The sequence below is a fragment of the Python bivittatus genome, unplaced genomic scaffold (assembly GCF_059951505.1).
Source record: "Python bivittatus isolate LINGU-HERP-01145 unplaced genomic scaffold, Pbiv_v1 ctg000980_np1212, whole genome shotgun sequence".
Lineage (NCBI taxonomy): Eukaryota > Metazoa > Chordata > Lepidosauria > Squamata > Pythonidae > Python > Python bivittatus.
In genome coordinates, this window is record NW_028277125.1 from 63,972,501 (window position 1) to 63,992,500 (window position 20,000).

Sequence of the window (20,000 nt, forward strand, 5' to 3'; positions counted from 1 at the left end):
GGGGCAACCTTTAATTATTATATTTTTTGTTCTCTTTTACCTTAGCTATTAGAGAAGAAAAACATTTTTCTGCCGCAAAGAACATTAATATTCTCTTGCCTAAATTATATTTTATTTAGCTCACCATTGCATGTGATCACCATTAGTTTAAGTTTTCAGTAAAACTGAATCACTATTTGTAAATTGTTGAGATTTATGTCATTGCTAGCACCCATAAAAGGGCTGGTCAACTGAATCACTAGTAGAGTCTAGTTTTCTAGCTTCAGTAGAGGCATGACACCAGTGTACGAAGTAAAGCATTGACTCTTGGCATATGAAGTTCAAAAACAGAGAAGCAGATTGTCTGTCAGGCCCATCTAGCCAGCATCATGTTTATGATCATGGATAGCCACATTCCTAAGGGCATAAGATGGGCATGAACACACAAGCCCTCTCTGCTTTTGTTCAGAGTGTTCAGAATCAGAGAAAATGTGTGTGTGTGTGTGTGTGTGTGTGTGTAGGAGGTTGTATATATTGGAGGTAATATTACAATAAGCTACTATTGATAGCTTTATTTTTTGTCAATTTATTGAGTACCTTTTGAAAGTCAGAGGTTAGCATGCATTACCACATCCTATACAATCAAAATCCATAGTTTGGTTATACACCATCAAGAAGTAACACATGAAGAAATACTTTCTTCTGTTTGCACATAAGCATGGTTTTGGAATGACTGGAGGAATTGAACTGCACTTTAAAATATGCCCAATTCTAGATTAAATTTTGAGATGATCCTGATTTAGGTGAATGCAAGTGGCCATTCTTCAACATTAGTGAATGTCATTTGAGTACAAAGTCTTTTACAGAATATGCCCCTACCAGTATCCTTACACTCACATCATAACCTTTGCAATTCACCAGGATTCACTGATCCTCTGTATAACCTTTTTTTAAGATGGAGGGAAGATGGGATAGAGAATTCTTTTTCTGGCACCAGCTGCATGGACATATAGCTGAATACAACCCACTGACTTAGGATAAGATTTATGGTAGCCAAAATAGTTATTATTTGCAGGAGATCTTAACTTCTTGCACAAATAGTTTATAACTTGACATTAGGTCAATTAATAGGTATTTTTGCATTTCTGTTTCAAGATTAACAAAATATTGGTTGTGATGCCTGTACCCTGAAACTGTTTCTCAAAGGAGGCTCACACGCCCCTTCTTTCTCATTGTTCTGAAAGCTTCTAAATCTAACTTTTATTTTCAAGGAGTTATCTCCATGTTGGTTATTTCTGTAGTTTAAGGATTAGCATCATCTCTTCTAATTTTTATTATATTATTTCTATGCACTATGAAAGATCATATATGTGGTAGAAAGTGGCCTGTTAATGCTATAAATAAACACCATATTTACCTGAAAGGAAAGCAGTGCTGAATTTAATATAATGCTTCTACCTCCCAAAGGAAGATAAGGCAGAAAAAACTCCCTCATCTGTATTATCTGAAAACCATTACCACATTTTCAGTGACAACCTTTCCATTTTAAATATAAATTATTTGGGGAAAATATTATCTCTTTTCAGTAAAATGTAATATGCATTGCTTTATACTATCAGAAATATATCCATTATTACTCTAAAGATTTGTAGAGTATCAATGGCTCTTTCAATAAAAGTAACTGGGATTGGATTTGGCCTAAGTAAATTCTAGATAAATATCAGATGTTAGATCCTTGCATATGCAACATGCAGTGGTTGGCAGTGTTTTATTTTAGAGAATTTAAATTACTTTTCCCTTTGCACGCTAACTTTTTTGAGTTAAAAAAGGATGAGGAGACATAGTGCCTTAATATGCTGCAGTAAGGCCCAGTCCAGTGAGTGAAGTCACAGTAAATCTTTACAAAAGCTGGTCATTGATCATGTTTTAAGGATCTATGTAAACTTACATGCATAATGTATTTCTTTCTGATGATTATGACAAGCCAAAGTAAAAGAAAATCAAACTGAAACAGTAAAAAAAAAAGCTGTTAGCAAATAAATAGAAAAGAATAGAAAATGACTGAGCATTGCAAATGTTATATGTTATAAGAAATTTAAGTCAAAAGCAAATCAAGAAGGGACAACCTTCTTTTTAAAGCATAATAAGAAAAGCTAATGTATTTTAATGGGATGAATCAGTAGGACAAAGAAACCATGAAAAATAAATAAATATGGTGGTGTGCGAAAAAATGGTGCAAAGAAAGCATTGCAAATTAAAAAGGCATGTAAATGTGTGCCTACCATTTTCCAGATAAGAAGGGGCCGTACCTTCTGAGGGGTCAAGGCGGCGAGCCCGCCTTCCATGTTTGGAGTTGTTGTGTACAAACATGTTGTCTGAGACAGCCAGAACATGGCCATCCACATTGACTGTTGTTGATACAACAACCTAGGGGAAAAAGAAAGAAAAGAAACACATTTCTTTTTTGAAGCTTATAGACTCTGAAAATGTGGTGCATCTGTTGCAATAAACAGTATGCTAAAAAAAACAACCTACAATGTAGCATGTTCTTTTTGTGAACACAGTGTTATTCATGGATGCAATTCACTCCTTTTTTGGCTATCAGTGGAGATTTTTCTACACCCCATTTCCCTCCCTTCTTCAACACCCTCCGCACTAATTAGAGTTTAATCTCCTATTATGCTAACAAATGAATTCAATTCTGGGAAAATATTCTTCTAGTCATTTGTTTCAGAAACACTCCTCTAACCACTCATTTTAAAAGCTACTGTTTTGATTGATCTGTTGATATATTGATTAGATAGTTTATCTAATTAAAATTTGTACACTTGAGACTGTCTTCAAATGAAGAATTGTGAGCACTCCAAGTCAAAGGGGAAAATACTTCATAAATCAGTAGCTATGTGTAACTTTCTGTTTTCTCTTCAGAAATGATCTTTAGGTCATTTTTGCCATCATATTTACAAAGCAATCTTATAAATAGGTGTATGGGGACAGGGAACTTCCAAAAATAGAAGAATTGCTTCATCCAAAGATTGAAAGGGAAAAAAAGAAATGGCATTCCTCCCCAACTTTTTTTTTTTCCTTGTCCTCCCCTTAAACAATTTCCCTCCTAATGATTCCAACTGGATAGAAATAAACTTTACTGGTATAATTTGTCAGATATTACAGAAATATTTTGGGACACAGGATGGCTTTGTTTTTATAGCTCCAGCCTCTCTCAATATCTTTATGTAACTCATAGAGAACACTCCCTTTTGTACTTTCTAGAACGTGAGAAAGGGAAATCTAAAACAGATTTTGGCACCTTCCTTGACATTGTATGATTGTAGCAATTCTAGTGCACCCTAAAATATGGATGCTCTAACAATTCCAGATTATTTAGTAAGTCATAAAAAAGGACAGGAAGATGATTGCATCTCTCCATCTTCTTTCAGGGTTTTTAAAAAGAATATGCTTTCTCTCTGCATGTAATACAGAAATATTCTTTCTAGCTATATACAATTTTCCCAAGTCAGGTGGCATGTAGGAGACCATTGGATCCTTCAGATCCAAACATTTTTTCACTTCTCCCCCAGTTCAACTCTCAGAATCAGATTTCATGATTATGAAAAGAACCAGGAAGAGATTAACCTATGCTGGATTTGCCCATCTAGGTCAGAGCAATTCTTCTGATCACCAAAGGGAGAAGTGATCAACTGCTGTCCAAAGAGCTTTAAGAATGAATTCTTAATGTCTGATAATGCATGTTTTCTGCATCTGAAAAGAGCATATTGAATATGAATATTAGAAGTGTCTTCAATCCATTGAAAGTTGCCATAATTAAATTAATTCATATGTTGATTTATTCTACCATGCCAATGACATCTTCTTTCTTATGTTTAACTGAAACTCTTCTATTTCTAGTTTCAGAAGCTCATTGACAACCAAGTACTAAACAAATCTAACCCTGTCTATTGCCGTGTCCACCACAGGAAAGTAATGGATAAGGCTTTCCGACTGTTTCTTAGTACAAATTTTACAATGAATACTTACAAAAACAAAAATTCTTGTATTAACATCTATCCACTAGATGTTAGGGTACCATTCTACTGCAATAATCAATTAATTATCATTATAATGAAAAGCCTTTCCTATCTCATCCAGATATATGATACTTTCTTAGGTTGTATTTATTATAAGGATCCTGCATGTGCTTATAAGTCTACCAAATTGTAATGGTATAGGAAAATGACCTTGGGAGATGGGGGGAAGAGATGCTGCTTAGGGAACAATCAGATAAGAGTGGGGCATAGCCAGCAGCTGTATAATGGGAATAGAAAGAAACTCAGAAAGGAGCCTCCCTAACTTATCAGGCTGTACAAGAGATAGCAGGAGATTTGTACTTTCAGACTTGCAAGTTTCTATTAATGTAGCCTTACAATAAAGTAGAATTAGTTCATCTGGCTGTGTTTCCTGTCTGGTCTACCTGAGAAGGCTGACATCAATGCTGCAAGTCTGAAAGTAAAACTCTTCCACCATTTCTTTTACAGCCTGATAAATTAGGGAGGTTCCTTTCTAAGTTTCTTTCTCCCCCCGTTATGCATATGCAGGCTATGCCCCCTCTTATCTTATCATTCTCTAGGCAGCATCTCTTCCCCCCTGTCTTCCAAGGTCATTCCCACATACCATTACACAATCAAATTTAGAAAATTACACTGAACAACTAAGAGAGAAGCTGCAGTTAAACCAGTGTGAATAGTGGTTAAATTATTGGACTAGGACCAGGAAAATCCAGATCCAGGTCCACCTTCAACCATGGATACTCATAGGGAGACTTGGGGCCACACACTTACTCTCAGCCAAATACCTCACAGGATTGTTGTGAGGTCCTGGAGATAAGGTGGGATATTAATCTAATACATAAATTTAAAAAAATCTTTGTTTTACTACTCCTCTACTTAGATCATTCTTCTAAGCTTCTGTGTTTCTTTTTCTAATGGAGCAATTCTTATTTTTCTAGTGTAAGATTAGAGAGGGTTCTGTGCATATCGACAAAATCACACATTTCTTGTTTGAAAGAAAAGAATGGAAGAAAGGAACAACTTACAGTGGTATACTGATAAATTAATGCAATATACTTTTCCTTTTGAAACCAGTGAGTACAAGGCATCAGATGTAAATTCTTTCGTATTTTCTATGTTTTAGATCACCTTTGATCCTGTTTTTTTCCACATGCTCTAATTAGCTATCAGCTATTATAGCACCTTCTCCTGTATATTCTGCCTCCTCTGAGGCAGCCATCTGTGTTCCCCTTGAGAGAAGCCTGGGGGTGTTTCTCTAGAAGTCTGTGATTCTGCAGCCTGCACTGTTTTCTAAAAAAAAAACAAAAAACAAAAAACAAAAAACAAAACACCCTCACAGACTGTGTTGTTTGCCTAGGTTATCCATTATGAGGGATTTATGATGTTAACTATTTACAACATTTTAAATTTCATCCCTATAGCAACATTATTAGTTTACTGGATTTTAGCTTGCATAAGTTATAGAGGTGATTGATACACCCATTCCTAACAGTATAAAACACTTTTCATATTGAAGTGTCAGGACAATTGACCATAGAATGAAACATATTAAGTACAGTTCTAAGCAAAGCTTTTTCCTTTACTTTTTTCCAGTCGGTAGACCCACAATATAAATTTTAAAGGACAAATAAAGTCTTTAAAATATGCATTACAAATATATCAGTGAGTAATGATACAGGGGAGACAATGTTGTCCACAAAGGTACATTTGCTCTCTCTTTAGTTTTATGGACTCATTTCTGCAGTGCATCTAATGAAAGTGCAGACATAATTTAAAAAAAAAAGTTTAAAATCTTGTTCAAGACCTGACATACTGTTAAAACTACTTAAACATTGTAAGAAGTAGGCTTATTAGCTATGGAAGCTGAAGGAAGACTTTCTAGGAGTTCTGTTGCCCGCCACATGATTAATTATGACTGGTGAGACAAGTAGAGTAATTCCAGGTTTTAACTTCTGCTCTGTTCAGTGGATCATTATTATCAATAGTACATGAACCTGAGATACATGAAAATGAAGACTTTGTGAAATTATTTTAAGTTTTGCTTTTTTTCTTCCTACAGAGCCACACAGCTGTCTACACAGCTCTTTATTGTAGAATGAATAGTTTTACTGAACTGGAATAGCTATGTATATCTATGCTGTGCTATAGCCTTTAATAATGCTATTGTTCTAGAACAATTTCTAATTTTTAACATTTTTCTTAACTGCTCCCAGTCAGTAAAAGCAATTATCTGTTAAGGTATAAACTCTTCAATAGTAGCTTTGATTTACCAAAATAGTTTTGGAAAACTTAACAAGAAGCAAGTAGAAAACATTTTCCCATATTAATTTAAAGGATATCCAAAATTCAAGAAATGCCATTCTTTTTCTATAGAAATTATATTTTAAGGATATGCAAAATGTTTGTGAAGAATACAGTAATTCAATAGCATGGAGAAAGTTTTGAAGGCAGGAAAATTATTATTAGATATTTCCAAGTTCTTAGAATTTGTACCTGTTTTGCAAGAAGAGACATTCCTGCTTAGGTCTATTCAGATCATCATAGGAGAAGCAACTAAAATAAGAATTGGAAGAAGAGGGCAGAGCTCCTGTTTCTCTCCTGAAGGAGAACTGAAAATATAACTTGCAATTAAATTAGACAAATAATTAGGGGGAAAATGACAAACCTGGCTTAAATTAGCTGCCTTGAGTGTTCTTTCTGAACAGGGAGTGGTACAGAAATAAAATAATAGGCTTTTCCCTCTGTAGAAATCCTTACAAATCTTGCATGTGTAATTTTAATTCTTTTAAAATCAGTACCTGGAATCTTCGCATATCTCGTGGGTTGCCTGCATTCTTCAAACAGTTTTGATTGCACTTGAGGAAAAACTTTAGAAAAAATCTACAAAAATACAAAATTAGAATTTGTTAGGAAAATCAGGCATTAGTACGTAACATATTGTTGCTAAAAATTACAAGTAATGGATATCTGAAAACATACTCATTATATTACTGTAAAGTAGAAATATATCTAAACTGAAGACATTGCTCATAGCAACAGCATATCTTTGAATATCCCTATATTTCAGTAAAGGATGGATCTTTGGGGCCTGACCATCAAATAGTGCAATTCAGTGCAGACCTATTTAATAATATTAATAATGCAATCCTAATAATGCTTATTCAGAAGTATACATGATTAAGATTTCAGAATATCTGCAACCTTATACCTACTTATTCAAGAATGAGTCCCGCATAATTCAGCAAGATTAATTTTATGCAAAATATGCTGTATTAGTATAGAAACAGAGACCAACGTAAAATTAATGGCTGGAGTACTTTAAACTGTTACAGTGTCTTACAATTTTCTACATGCTTTAGTAAAGAAGAATTATATATGACCTAGCTGCCTACATGATATAGAATCTGCTTCCTAAAACATGTGTAAAAATGTATTTAGTTTATTTCATTCAGAATGGGTTTAATCCTATGAAGAAGTCTCCAAATTCTCTGCATTCAAAGTCCAAAGGTAAAACAAATAAACAAACAAACCTTTTGATCTATAATCACTTTAGCAATTCCTGATGGAGAAGACAGTTCACAAACTGGCATTTTATATAACCTTGAGTGCCAGCTAAATCTTAACATAGTAAAAGTATCAGCTGAATCAACAGCAGCATATAAGCCAGAAGCTCCTTAACTCAGAAGCATCCATTCTGGAAACCCAAGAGGTATGATTTTTGAGCCATTTTTTTTTTCTGAAAAACCAGCCCTCTTTACCACAAGTATATCATAACGCACTGCTATCAGTGCAAGCAACGTATAGGCCAGAGCGGACTGAGAAGCAATGAAGTATAGATTCCAGGCTATAAACATAAACTTTTAAGACTGTCCATTCTTTTCTGCAAGACATATTCTGGCCAAAAGGGATATAAAGCCTTAGATGAGCTCCATATTTTGTTGAAGTTAAGTTATCAACATGAAACTCTCCAAAGTCCCACAACAGTAGCCTGACCCAACCTGCTCCCTGACCGGCTTGAGGATCAGGTCTACTACATGAAACTACATCTGCTTCTTTTAAATTAATACTAGGTATAAGAAGTCATAGTTTCCATCATGATTGCAATGGGAGAGCAATTTTAGGATTTCCCTCCTCCACCACAATCTGAATATAAACCACTCTCTCATGCTTCACTTGACCTTAAAAAAAATCTAGTTAGTGCCAACCTTTCCAACTTTCCTTCATATTGTGGTTCTTGTTAAAATGGTCTCCTTTTTTTTGTCCTTTTGAAAGTAGACCTACACATTTCACATTTCAACAGTATGTGTGTGGTGGTGTGGGGGGGGGGGGGATGGTTGTTTTGGTATTTGTTAGATTAATCCCTTCCTCTCCCTCTTGCTTTTTGGTACACCACTCAGAATCACATTGTCTGAGTTGGGCAGATGTGATGGAATGTATCTACGAGGAGGAGGGTGATGTGGGAGATCAAGGCTAACAGGAAGGAAGGGGTGCATTCCAGGAGGGGGGAGGAGGCAAGAGACAGCATACTCTGCAGGGAGAGCGTGGGAAGCGAAAGAGGTTCAGGATAGCCACTCCCTAGAATCTCACAGGGTATATCCACTAGTTACTGTAGTATAAATTTAGTTTGGCAAGATTCTGTCTATAAGGTGTAAGCTAATAAAGGAACTGGACTGGACTGGACTGGACTGGACTGGACTGTTTCATCGTTCTTGGGCTGGGCCTGACATCACCCATATAAATGCTTTCAATAATACATACATACATACATACATACATACATTTAAAAAATCTTAAAATAAGCCATACTCAGTAGTTCTTTATATCTGTGTCAAAGTTAAGATAGGATACTTCGATCCACACAAGATTCAGTAAATGAATGGAACTTATTTATGCAATATACTTTTTTCAAAACCTAAATATATTTCAGCGTCTATGTGTTTATTGCATCAAAATACAACAATTTAAGAAACAAATTGTGCCACTACAACACAACCATATAGAAGATGCCCAGTGGAATTCTCCAATAAGAAATGTAGGCAGGCATTTTGATTTCCCGGGGTTTTTAACAATATATACAACATTTAATTGTTTATGAATCCCCCTGCCGTTCCCACTTTTCCCTGGATAAATCCATGAGTAGAATCATGTTGACTGAAGATAAATGGATAGCCACTGAAATGTTTTTGACATAGCTATACTCATAAAATCTGAGCAACAAAGTTTGATGCATGTGGACAGTCACTGGGGAGATAGTCCCAACTCCTTACATGGCCATAAACAAATCCTGTCACCTGATCCAGACCATGGTGAGGTTGATCTTGTAAGGCCCAATACTCATTCCTAGGAGAAAGTGGGTGCTGGAGAGAAGACACAAGCACCAGGAAAATTAGAGTGAGATGTTCTGAAAGGCGAGAGCCAGTTTGGTATAGTGATTAAGGCATCAGACTAGAAACCTGGAGACTGTGAATTCTAGTCCTGCCTTAAACACAAAGCCAGCTGGGTGACTTTCAGCCAATCATTCTCTCTCAGCACTAGAAAGGAGGCAATGGCAAACTACTTCCAAAATCCTGCCAAGAAAATTGCAAGGAATTGTCCAGGCAGTCACCAGGAGTCAGCACTGACTTGAAGGCATCTATCTATCTATCTATCTATCTATCTATCTATCTATCTATCTATCTATCTATCTATCTAGTTACAAGATGATCAGACTTGATCTTGATTGTTTCAAGACAGAGGTGGGAAAGGGTCCTGCACCAGGCTCAGAGGAGACCTGATAATAATGTCTTCCTCTAAAATCAAGTTCCTGAAATCGAGTACCTGAAAGAGATTGAGTGGTGGGCAGGGGGGGGGGCAGCAACTGGCAGTAGCAGAGATTAAGACTGACAAGTAAAAGGACCTGTAGTTGCTATACCTATTCTTGGGGAAGCCCCATTTACTTTATTCCCTCCCACTTCATTTTACTGGGGCCAAGCGGGGTAGGTCATTTAGAAAGTTTAGTTTCCTTGAGCAGTTCCATGTGCCGATAGAAGCTCAGCAGAGACCTGGGGAACATGTACATGCTGAAGAAGAGGTGAGAGAGTCGCAAGCAACTTCTGATATATGTTAGGAGTTTGAAAGAACCTGAAGAAACTGCAGTATTTTCAGCATCTGCCACTCTAAGAGATTTTTCTCAAAGAGAGACTTTCAAACAGGATGATCCATTGTAATGAACCTGCTTGCTAAATGATCTTCTCCAAGGCAGAACAGAGCAAGGGGGGAAATTTACTTCCAAAATGCTGATATTTGGAGAAAAGTTCTTCACAGCAATAAGGCCATACCCAGAAGATACAGTATCTAATTTTGAGATTTTGGATACTATTTTATATGGAATCTCAGGACAATAGATTCAATAAACACTTGCCTCTAATCCATAGGGAATTTCTACAATGGCATTCAGTGAGATCTTTAATAAAGTTAACATTCAAAACAGTTGGTACCACCAAGTGTTCAGCCCTTTCCATCAATTCTTTTCAGATAAATCTGTAAAGCAGATATGATGAAGTGGTCATATACTAAGATGGGATCTTTTTTGCTTTTAATAGTTTCAGTTCTCTAATGAAGACTAGATTCTCCTCTTCCTCTGAACATCTATTAAAGAGGAATTGCAGAACAGCAGCCATCCATATAGTCCTAATAACAATCAAAAACACACAGACAATTCACTTAAAAATGGAAATGTAAGAAATAGATTCAGTGATATATCTTATTTGGTTATCAAGACAATCAGACAATCAAGTCCAATATTGCGTGCTCTCAGAGCAGTTTTCTAAGACTTGGGATGTTACTTTTCAGTTTAGAAAGGCAAATATCTCTAAGGTGCAACACAATAATTGAGCATGAAGTATATACCTATCACTGAGTTGTGGCATTTTCCAAACTTTTTAAAAAAATGAGATGGGGAAAGAAGGAATCATATCCACTGGCTTGGCTTTTTGTTCTTGGCTTTTTGTTCAATGCCCAAGAAAACAGTTTTCTGAATGCATATACATAGCAATCTAGGTTTCAAAGTGAATTCCTTATCTTCTGAAATCATAGTCATCACTTCAGTGTCTATGAGTTTTCATATTTATTATTTTCACTTGAAGCAAATATTCAGGGGGAAAAATTAAATCTGATGAACTTTTCTCTACCTCAGATCTGCCCACACCCTACCTTTTCTGCAGGTCTTATAATTCAATCATCTGAGAAATCATTTATTGGAGAATAATAGCTGCCCCTGCAAAACTCTGTAGAGTTGTAGGAAGATATACACTGTGGCTGTTTCTCCATTTTCTTGTTGTTTACACACATTTCATTGAGAACAATGGGAAAGGTGGTGTTTTTTGTTTTTGTTTTTAAGAATCAAAAGTTGTCAAATAAAAAAGGAGAAATACAACCTCCGCTTTCCTTCTAACTTGTTGGCACAAGCCTGGTTGGTAAACATTAATAATGGTTATCCCACCATTTTTCTGCCACCTCCATTTTTACTGGATTATTCTGCTGTTTACATTAGGACAAGAGGAAGCAGTTCTAAGTATAAAGGACAGCATGAGACTAAGTGTATATTTGAATAAACAAGAGTACCTTATTCTGGATTCAGTGCCAATATAAAGTCAGAAAAGAGATTTAAGCAAGGGTGCCATATAATCAGAGCAGGGAGAAAGCAATAAGTGATTTGGCACTAGAATTCTGGATAGAGGTCAACAGACTGAGGAGGCAATGAAAAAAATACAGAAAATAAGTTGTAGTCAGGACAAGATCAGGGAAACAACCAGAATATTTTGTGAAGGTAGTGAAGAAAAGGGCTGTAATGCATCTGTTGCATCACACTGTATGGATGGTAACAAGGAAAGAAAAGATTGTAAACTTTCTATATCAATAGGCTTTAAATACCTATAAATTAGTTATATCAAGTTGATGCATAGCATTATTATTTAAAATAAGCCCTATATTTGGTGCAAGAGAAAATACATTTTTGATTCTCATAGCTAGCATTTTCAAAAGAATGACTCTGAAATGTAATATGTGTGCTAAGACTAATCTTGGAAGCTCATTCTGTTCTCAGCAGAATTTTTCAAGATTTCTTCTGAGAATAAAATACTGTAGAATAATTGGGATATAAATGTGATAAACAAATGAATTCAACCAATATCTCTTCTATCATACAAATTACTTCTTCGGTTAATAGTAGGTAAGTCTTTATCAAGTGAGAGTAGCCAGTGTAAATCATATTCCAGCCATTTGTCTATACTAGATTGCACATAATGGCAGATACATGTTTTAAAACCTGTTCCATGATAAAGACTCATTACTTAAGAAACTCAGAGATAGTTCAAGAACTTCGCAATGCTAGTGCACTATCACAAAAACAAGTGAATTATAGGCATCCGTTATTAACCATGATCACTTCAAAATGCATTGAAGCTCCACCCTTTGTATTTGATCTCAACATTGCACACAAGTTTTGTGAAGGTGTGCAGTTTGTGTCACAATGGTGCAATGCACATTTTGTTACTTGTCCTTCCTTGCTCCCCCCCAAAGTTGTGCAAATAATCTTTTTCAGTCACAAAATAAAAGCACAATGTACATGATGATATTTCTGATCTATATTTGTGAAAGAACTGTGAATGGTGAGTAAAATCAAAAGTAAGAACTCTGTACCATTATTTGTATGGGTGAACTTTTAGATATATAAACATTAGCTCTTTAATATATCCCTGAATAGGAAACTTTTATTTTATTCAAACCAAGACTTATAACAAGTTATTCCTTGTTATACTACCAAAGGTATAAGAGTCTTCTTGTGAGATGGGCAGCTATATAAATATGATAAATAAATAAAAAACTTAGGAACTGTGTTGAAGCAGCAATAGTGCTTTCATTCCATTAAAATATGCTAATCCATTGTTTCTTCTATATGCACAGGTAGAATATCTCACACCCATCTTTCTTAAGGAAATCTTTCATTTGAAAACTATTAAATATCTTCTCTACAAACCACCCAGAGTCATTTTTTATTGAGATGGGCAGTGACAAATTTGATATATATATATATATATATATATATATATATATATATATATATATATAGAGAGAGAGATAGAGAGAGAGAGAGAGAGAAAGAAAGAAAGAAAGAAAGAAAGAAAGAAAGAAAGAAAGAAAGAAAGAAAGAAAGAAAGAAAGAAAGAAAGAAAGTTCCTGTTCAAGTGACACATGTTGAATCACTTTCCTTGCCAAATATAACCTCTTTTTTCTTGCCCTATCACTTGCTAGGTAGATTTTTAATAATAATAATAATTTTAGAATTCAAACAGACAAGCACCTGCCACATAACACCCCAGACTTAACAATTGTTGATAAGAAAGACAAAAAAGTCTGGATAGTGGACACTGCAATACCTGGAGACAGCAGAATAGAAGAGAAAGAACTAGAGAAAATCACAAAATATAAAGACCTGCAAATAGAAGTAGAACGACTACGGCAAAAGAAAGCAAAGATATCTATGTGGTTATTAAGTACTGACATCAGCTTCATGTCTAATAGTAACAGGTGCCTTGGGTACAATCCCAAAACATCTGGAGCACCACTTGAACACCATTGGCATTGACAAAATCACCATCAGTCAATTGCAAAAGGCAGTCTTACTTGGAACAGCCTATATCCTGCAACAATACCTTTAACACCATCAAACCATCAAACAACAACATCTGCCTATCCCAGGTCCTTGGAAAGGACTCATTAGGTGGATAAAAATGCCAAATCCAGTCTAAACATCTGGCTGACTGTGCAACCAACATGAATGAATGAATGAATGAATGAATGAATGAATTAATGAATGAATGAATGAATGAATGAATGAATGAATGAATGAATCTGTCATTATGGGCCATGAAGCTGATGTCAGTACTTACCGTATTTTTCCAACTATAAGAGGATACTTTTTTCTAAAATCCTTACCCTAAAAATTAAAGGGCGTCTTATTCAAGGAAGTCAGCCGAGAATCGCATGGTTGCAAAACTGCCCATACTTTGTTTCTGCAGAGAGGCTTCCTCCTATTGCTAGCCTCCAATCACGAGTGAAATAGCTTGTCTCCCAAACAGACTTCCTCCAATCACAAGCCTGATGTAACTGACGTCAGCTGATGCTGAACAAACCAATTAGAGGAAGGCTGTTTGCAGAGACAAGCTATCTGCAGTTTCACTTGTGCTTGAATGTAATCAGTTATGCAAAAGAGCCTGGAAATAGAGCTGCAGAGAGACGGTTTGGACCTCCTCCCACCGAGTGTATCAGGTAAATGTTAACTAATAACTAAATAAAAATGTGTTCTGCACTATCTTTAAAATATTGATTTCTTAATTTTGGGTTGGAAAAGTGTGGGTCGTCTTGTACATGGGGGTGTCTTATTGTCGGAAAAATACGGTAATAATCACATAGATAGATTTTCCATATACCAATTTCCATGGAAATGGTAGAAATAAGAAACTATTGTAGAAATTAGAAAAAACATGCAGGACGGTTTGGGGTTTAAACTGCAATTATTGTTTTAGAAGCAAATGTAATTTATGAAAGCCTGAAGTCACAATAATTTTGGAGGAGGATACATTAATAAGAGAAAAGGAACTTCCTCTTTTAATTAATAATTTCTCAAATGATTATTTTACTCTTATCTGGAATAAAATCCTAAACACCTTAAAATATTCTGGAAAGAGAAGTGAGATTAGAATTAGGATGCTCAACAAGAAATGCCTTTTTTCCACCCAAACTCTCCCATAAAGTTTAGGAAAGTAAATAAATTTCCTTACTCAACATTATATATTCATTTTCAGGGATAAGTAATTCCTATCCACCTATCACCCAACTTTAGTCTTCAGTGCTACAAGGCAGTAGGTGGATGTATGGGTATGCAAACTTCACCTTAAAACACTTAACAAGCTCTGGCACAATATATCCTTTCCTTATTGAAAACTGAGATGTGATATATGGGAGGCAAAATATAGTTAAAATATACACTTACAACCAAAAAATAGATCCTTAAAACATTTTTTGATTATTATGTTTGTAGCAGAAGAATCTTTAGAAGGGGAAACTGGAAGTGGAATCTATTTACTAACGTGGGTGAAATTTATTTGGCTGATAGTCTGCAGTTCTAAAGTATCCACATTCAGGTCTGTAGTTCCTTTCCTACTTGAAGGTTCACATTTCAAGAATTGTTTTCCCTTGAGTATTTCCCTTCACAGTGGTATGTTTCATTCAATGGTACCTTCTCCATATGAAAAATTAAGCTTGCCCACCTACTAGTTCTCTTGAGGAACAGCTTAGTTTAATATAATTGTAGCTAATCACATTCTGTCTACATGATCTGTTGCTCTGAAGGAAAAAAAAAGAAGAAGAAAAATGACTAAATAATTTTTGAAATGTGTAAAATAATCATATATTATACATCTGATAGCAAAAGCAAGATAAATGCTCAACCTATTAATGATTACTTTGATTTGGGAGCAGCTGAATAGATGAACTGAACTAACTAAAAATAAATATCACTAAAGCTATCATTTATATTGCATATGTAAAATATTCAATACACTTTTTATACATGATCTAAATAATCCTTGCACCAGCAGAAAACATCGCAATAGGAGCATGAGGACGGGTATCTGCCCACTCTAACAAAGAAAAAAATGTTTAAGTTTTGTAATTATAATGATTTATGCAATCATTCTTTTCTTTTGTCACTTCCATCCCTTTCAGAGTAGTGTTGGATTTGCAGATTTGTAAATGGACTTTCATTGTTCCACGAATTCTGTTTACTCCTAGAACTTTCACCGGATTGCTCTTATTTTGAATTAGAACCATATTCTCTTGCTGAAGCTAGTAGACTGAGATAGTTTACCCACACTATTGAATTCTTGAGATTATCCTCCCAATACAGAAACTGTATATTTCAAAAAGAAATAAAACATATGTAATTTTGCAAACAATTGGACAGGTCTACTAGGTTTTTGCTACCCTACACATGTTGAATTAATAGCTTAAATACATATTTTTCTGATTCTGAAACTTTTATCTTTTTTAATTGCCTATCTCTGGATCTTTTTCGTCTTTTTCTTGGTCTCGGTGCTCAAATGTGGATCTCATCCATGTAAGGAATGGTGTAAACAATTAAAAGCACAATTGTAATTAATTTAAGGAGGAAAAAGTATAAGACCACACCAAAAAAAAAAAACTGATGTGGAGACTTAGAAAACTTAGTGAAAATCAGAAAATTAAAAGGAGTCATAAGTGAGCAATGTGATGTGGCTCCAAAAATGGAAAATGCAATTAGAGACTTTATCAACAAAAATATTTATTTCTATTTTATTTAAATAGATTTATATGGTTGCCCATGTCACAAATGCAACTCTGGGTGCCTAAAAAAGATGTTAAAAGTACAATATAAATATAATATAAACAATAAATTTCACAACCAACTAAAACACAAAGTGGCTGCTGAAGACACCATACACCAACAGTATGGGCTCAGTTACTCTCCCAACCACCTTGTCCAGGAAAACAGACAAATCCAACACTTTCTGAAAGGTAAGTAGAAATGAGGCCAAACTAATATTGGGCAATATGGTGTTTCAGAGGGCAGGTGCAGACATAGAAAAGGCACACTTCCTAGGCCCTGCCAGATGACTATCTCTGATTGACAGGACCCAGAGCTTGCCCCTCCTGCCCAACCTAATGGGAGGGTTAGTAACAATGGGATAAGGTGGTCCCTCAAATAGTATAGAATAGAATTTATTTATTTACAGTCTCAGGCCAAGAAAACACAAACACAGAATCGAAAATTCATAAACCCAATAAAACACAGGTATAAAATTTAAAATACAGAAAAAAAACCCCACAACACACCAAAAACAAAACAAAACAAAAAAAAGCTCTGAAACTATTAATAATGAGAAGACGATATCACCCAGCTTCTGAAGCCCATAGCTATTACAAGAAACTTGGCGACCTTGTAAGTTTGTAATTTCGGAAAGAAGACTAAAGTTTCTGATAATTAGGTTATGAGTGCCAGACACCATGGGTGGCACAATAGGCAGTGTAGTAAAACATGGGTAACTGACTCTACTTCTGTATCTGAGCAGAAGACATACAATTGTTACATGGGAGACTAGTATATTTGCCTATAGTCTCCTTAATAGGTAAAAATTTGAGCCAAGGTAAAAAGTCTCCTATGTGAGATATTCAGGATATTGTAGAAGTAGCTATATAATTTCCAAATTATGGTGAAAACTACTTTGTATAGTTTTTATCAGATCCCAGTTCAAGTACTATGTTTAGTTCAGGCATCATACATTAAGAAGGATTCAGAGAAACTGGAAAAGGTGTAGGTATAATAAGGATGATCAGGCCTTGAAACTAAGTCTTATGAGAATTATGGAACTGGGTATGTTTATCTTTCAGAAAAGTTGACTGAGTGGAGATACAATAGTACCTTTAAGTCCATGAAGGGTATAATACATAAGAAAGTGAGGATCTTTTCTCCATTGTCCCAGAGTATAAGACAAAGAATAATCTTAAATTACATCAAGACAAGTTCAAGTTGAATGTTAAGACAATTTTCTAACTATAAGAATAGTTTGCCAGAAGAACCAAGGTCAAGGGAAGTGATAAGTTTTCCATCATTAGATATATTCAGGCAAAAGCTGAACAATCTTTCATCAGAGATGCCTTAATTTGGATTCCTGCACTGAGCATGGTAGTAAACTCAGTTACCTAAATGGTTATTTCCAACTCTATGATTTTATGATTATATACTGCTTTCATACTTATCTCAGTAATCCATACAACATCGTTTGTGCTGCAGATGGATGTGAAGGTGTAGAGATGTTTAAGTGTAGAAGACTTTAATTCATGAAAGAGTACAGCACCATAAAACTATGAGTGTACCATACCTACCCATGACCCAGCTGAGTTTTTAATCCAAATCTCCCCAAGCCCAGAAGAGAAGGGTGAGCTTTTATTATATTCAGTATCAGAAATTACTTAGAATTACCTTCAGTTTGGTTTTGTGAGCTGATAGAGTTTGGAAAATTGGATATAATTCAGCTGCTCCCCTTTTCTATTTATCCTATGTCAAAAAGTGGTTTAATCGTAATTAACTTTTGTCTCATTCTAACATCCTCCAACACACAAACTGTAAAAGTTTGCAGCTGAAAGCTATCTATTTGTTTCATATAAAATGAAATGATGAACTGCAATGTGGTTGTATCAGCTTATATTTTTACTGCCACTCTACATGGTCGAAGCTTTAATTTATGATTAAATTAAAATGTACTCAAACTAGAATGCAGTAAAAAGGGAGAAATGTGATCAAAAATGTATCATTTTGAAGTCATTCCACAGTAACTACCAGTATTGCTTTCTCAGTGCCGGAAGGAACACAACAAACAGTGCTACACCCTCTCTCTCTCACACACACAAATATATACAGTATATACTGTGTGTGTATGTATGTGTGTGTATGTATGTATGTGTGTGTGTATATCTATCTATCTATCTATCTATCTATCTATCTATCTATCTATCTATCTATCTATCCATCAGTTTTTACTATCTTGAACCCAAGATTTATAAAGTTCAAATTAAATGGGATGCTGACAGTCACGTTATAAAGTGTTTATAAAATCATAGGTTAGGTTCTCCCATTTTTAGAACAAAATGGGCTAACAAGTAATTTGAAACTTTTAAATTTTAAAATCTAAACTTTTTATCTACTGATAAATTTTCGTTAATGAAACAAAAACATAAACAATATATCTTCTAAATAAAACCATATTTACACTGGAAATATGGAAAGATGTTTGGGAAGCTTTTATTATTTCCAACCCAACAGAATGTTGGAAAGGAATGATGTAAAGGGGATTGGGACTAGGGACTACTGCCTGCCTGTCTGTCCATCAGAACTAAAGTTGATGTGGAGGGACTAAATTTGGTGTAGAGGGAGAAGGCAGCAAAAGAAAGATTTAGTTTGACAGTGGCTTAGGTCAGGCCACTTGCTGCAGAGAAATCATCACCAAAAATTGCATCAATGCTGTATGAGCTGTGTCAGCCTTACCAGGTAGACCAGACAAAAAACACAACCAGATAAACTAATTTTATTTTATTGTAAAGCTACATTAACAGAATCTTGCAAGTCTGAAAATGCAATTCTCCCACCTTCACCTTTACAGCCTGAGAACTTAGAGAGGGTCCCTTCTGAGCCTCTTGCTCTGCCCACTGTGCAACTGCGGGCTATGCTCTCTCTTATCTGATCTTTCCTAGGCAGCATCTCTTGCCCCTGTCTCCCTAGGTCTTTCCCACTGACTTCTCCATTCTAAGCTTCCCAGACATGTGCCCCAACGTAGAACATAGGCAGCCTGGCCGGTGTTTTCCAGTACACAAATACACCCACATACACAGATGGGCAACACATACTGTATGTACCCACTTTGATTAGATCCTTAGGACACACACATATAGACATAGGCAATATGTATGTACACACCCAGGTTAGCCCCTGGGGAGAAAGTACACACACACACTCTCTCACACACACACATACACACATAACAGGTTACTTCATGAAACAGAAGAAAATACAGATGCCTCCTATGGCCACTATTAGTAAAAGGGATGGAAAGAATTCAAAATGCCAGGCTTTGCCTGTTTTCCTTACCTTATTTGGAATAACTGTAGGCAGATTTAGGACCCTTTCATAGACATTCTCATGGTTTTAGTTATAGAAGATAACTAAGGGGTTGAAAAAGTCTGAAGGATGACTAGATGGCCACAAATAATTTTCTGAACCACAGACATGGTAGTCCTAATAGAAGACCTGCATTATAGTGTTTAAATAGCTGACTGCATACAGAACTATGTGAGGCCAAATTTTTGTATGTCCTCTGGAGGACG

General features: G+C 35.5%; 1 protein-coding gene across 6 annotated transcripts in view; it reads right to left on the reverse strand.

Annotated features, from left to right (window-relative positions):
• EBF3 (EBF transcription factor 3) overlaps nucleotides 1-20,000 on the reverse strand; it is a 186,123-nt gene that overhangs the window by 56,623 nt on the left and 109,500 nt on the right. For 4 of the 6 annotated variants that reach the window (XM_088131686.1, XM_088131683.1, XM_088131685.1 and 1 more), the window contains exons 7-8: nucleotides 6,842-6,923; nucleotides 2,262-2,406 (exon numbers count right to left, since the gene is read on the reverse strand). In XM_088131686.1, the coding sequence (XP_087987812.1) occupies nucleotides 2,262-2,406; nucleotides 6,842-6,923 (227 nt within the window). The remainder of the gene's footprint in view (nucleotides 1-2,261; nucleotides 2,407-6,841; nucleotides 6,924-20,000) is intronic. The other 2 variants (XM_088131687.1, XM_088131684.1) reach the window with 1 other exon arrangement.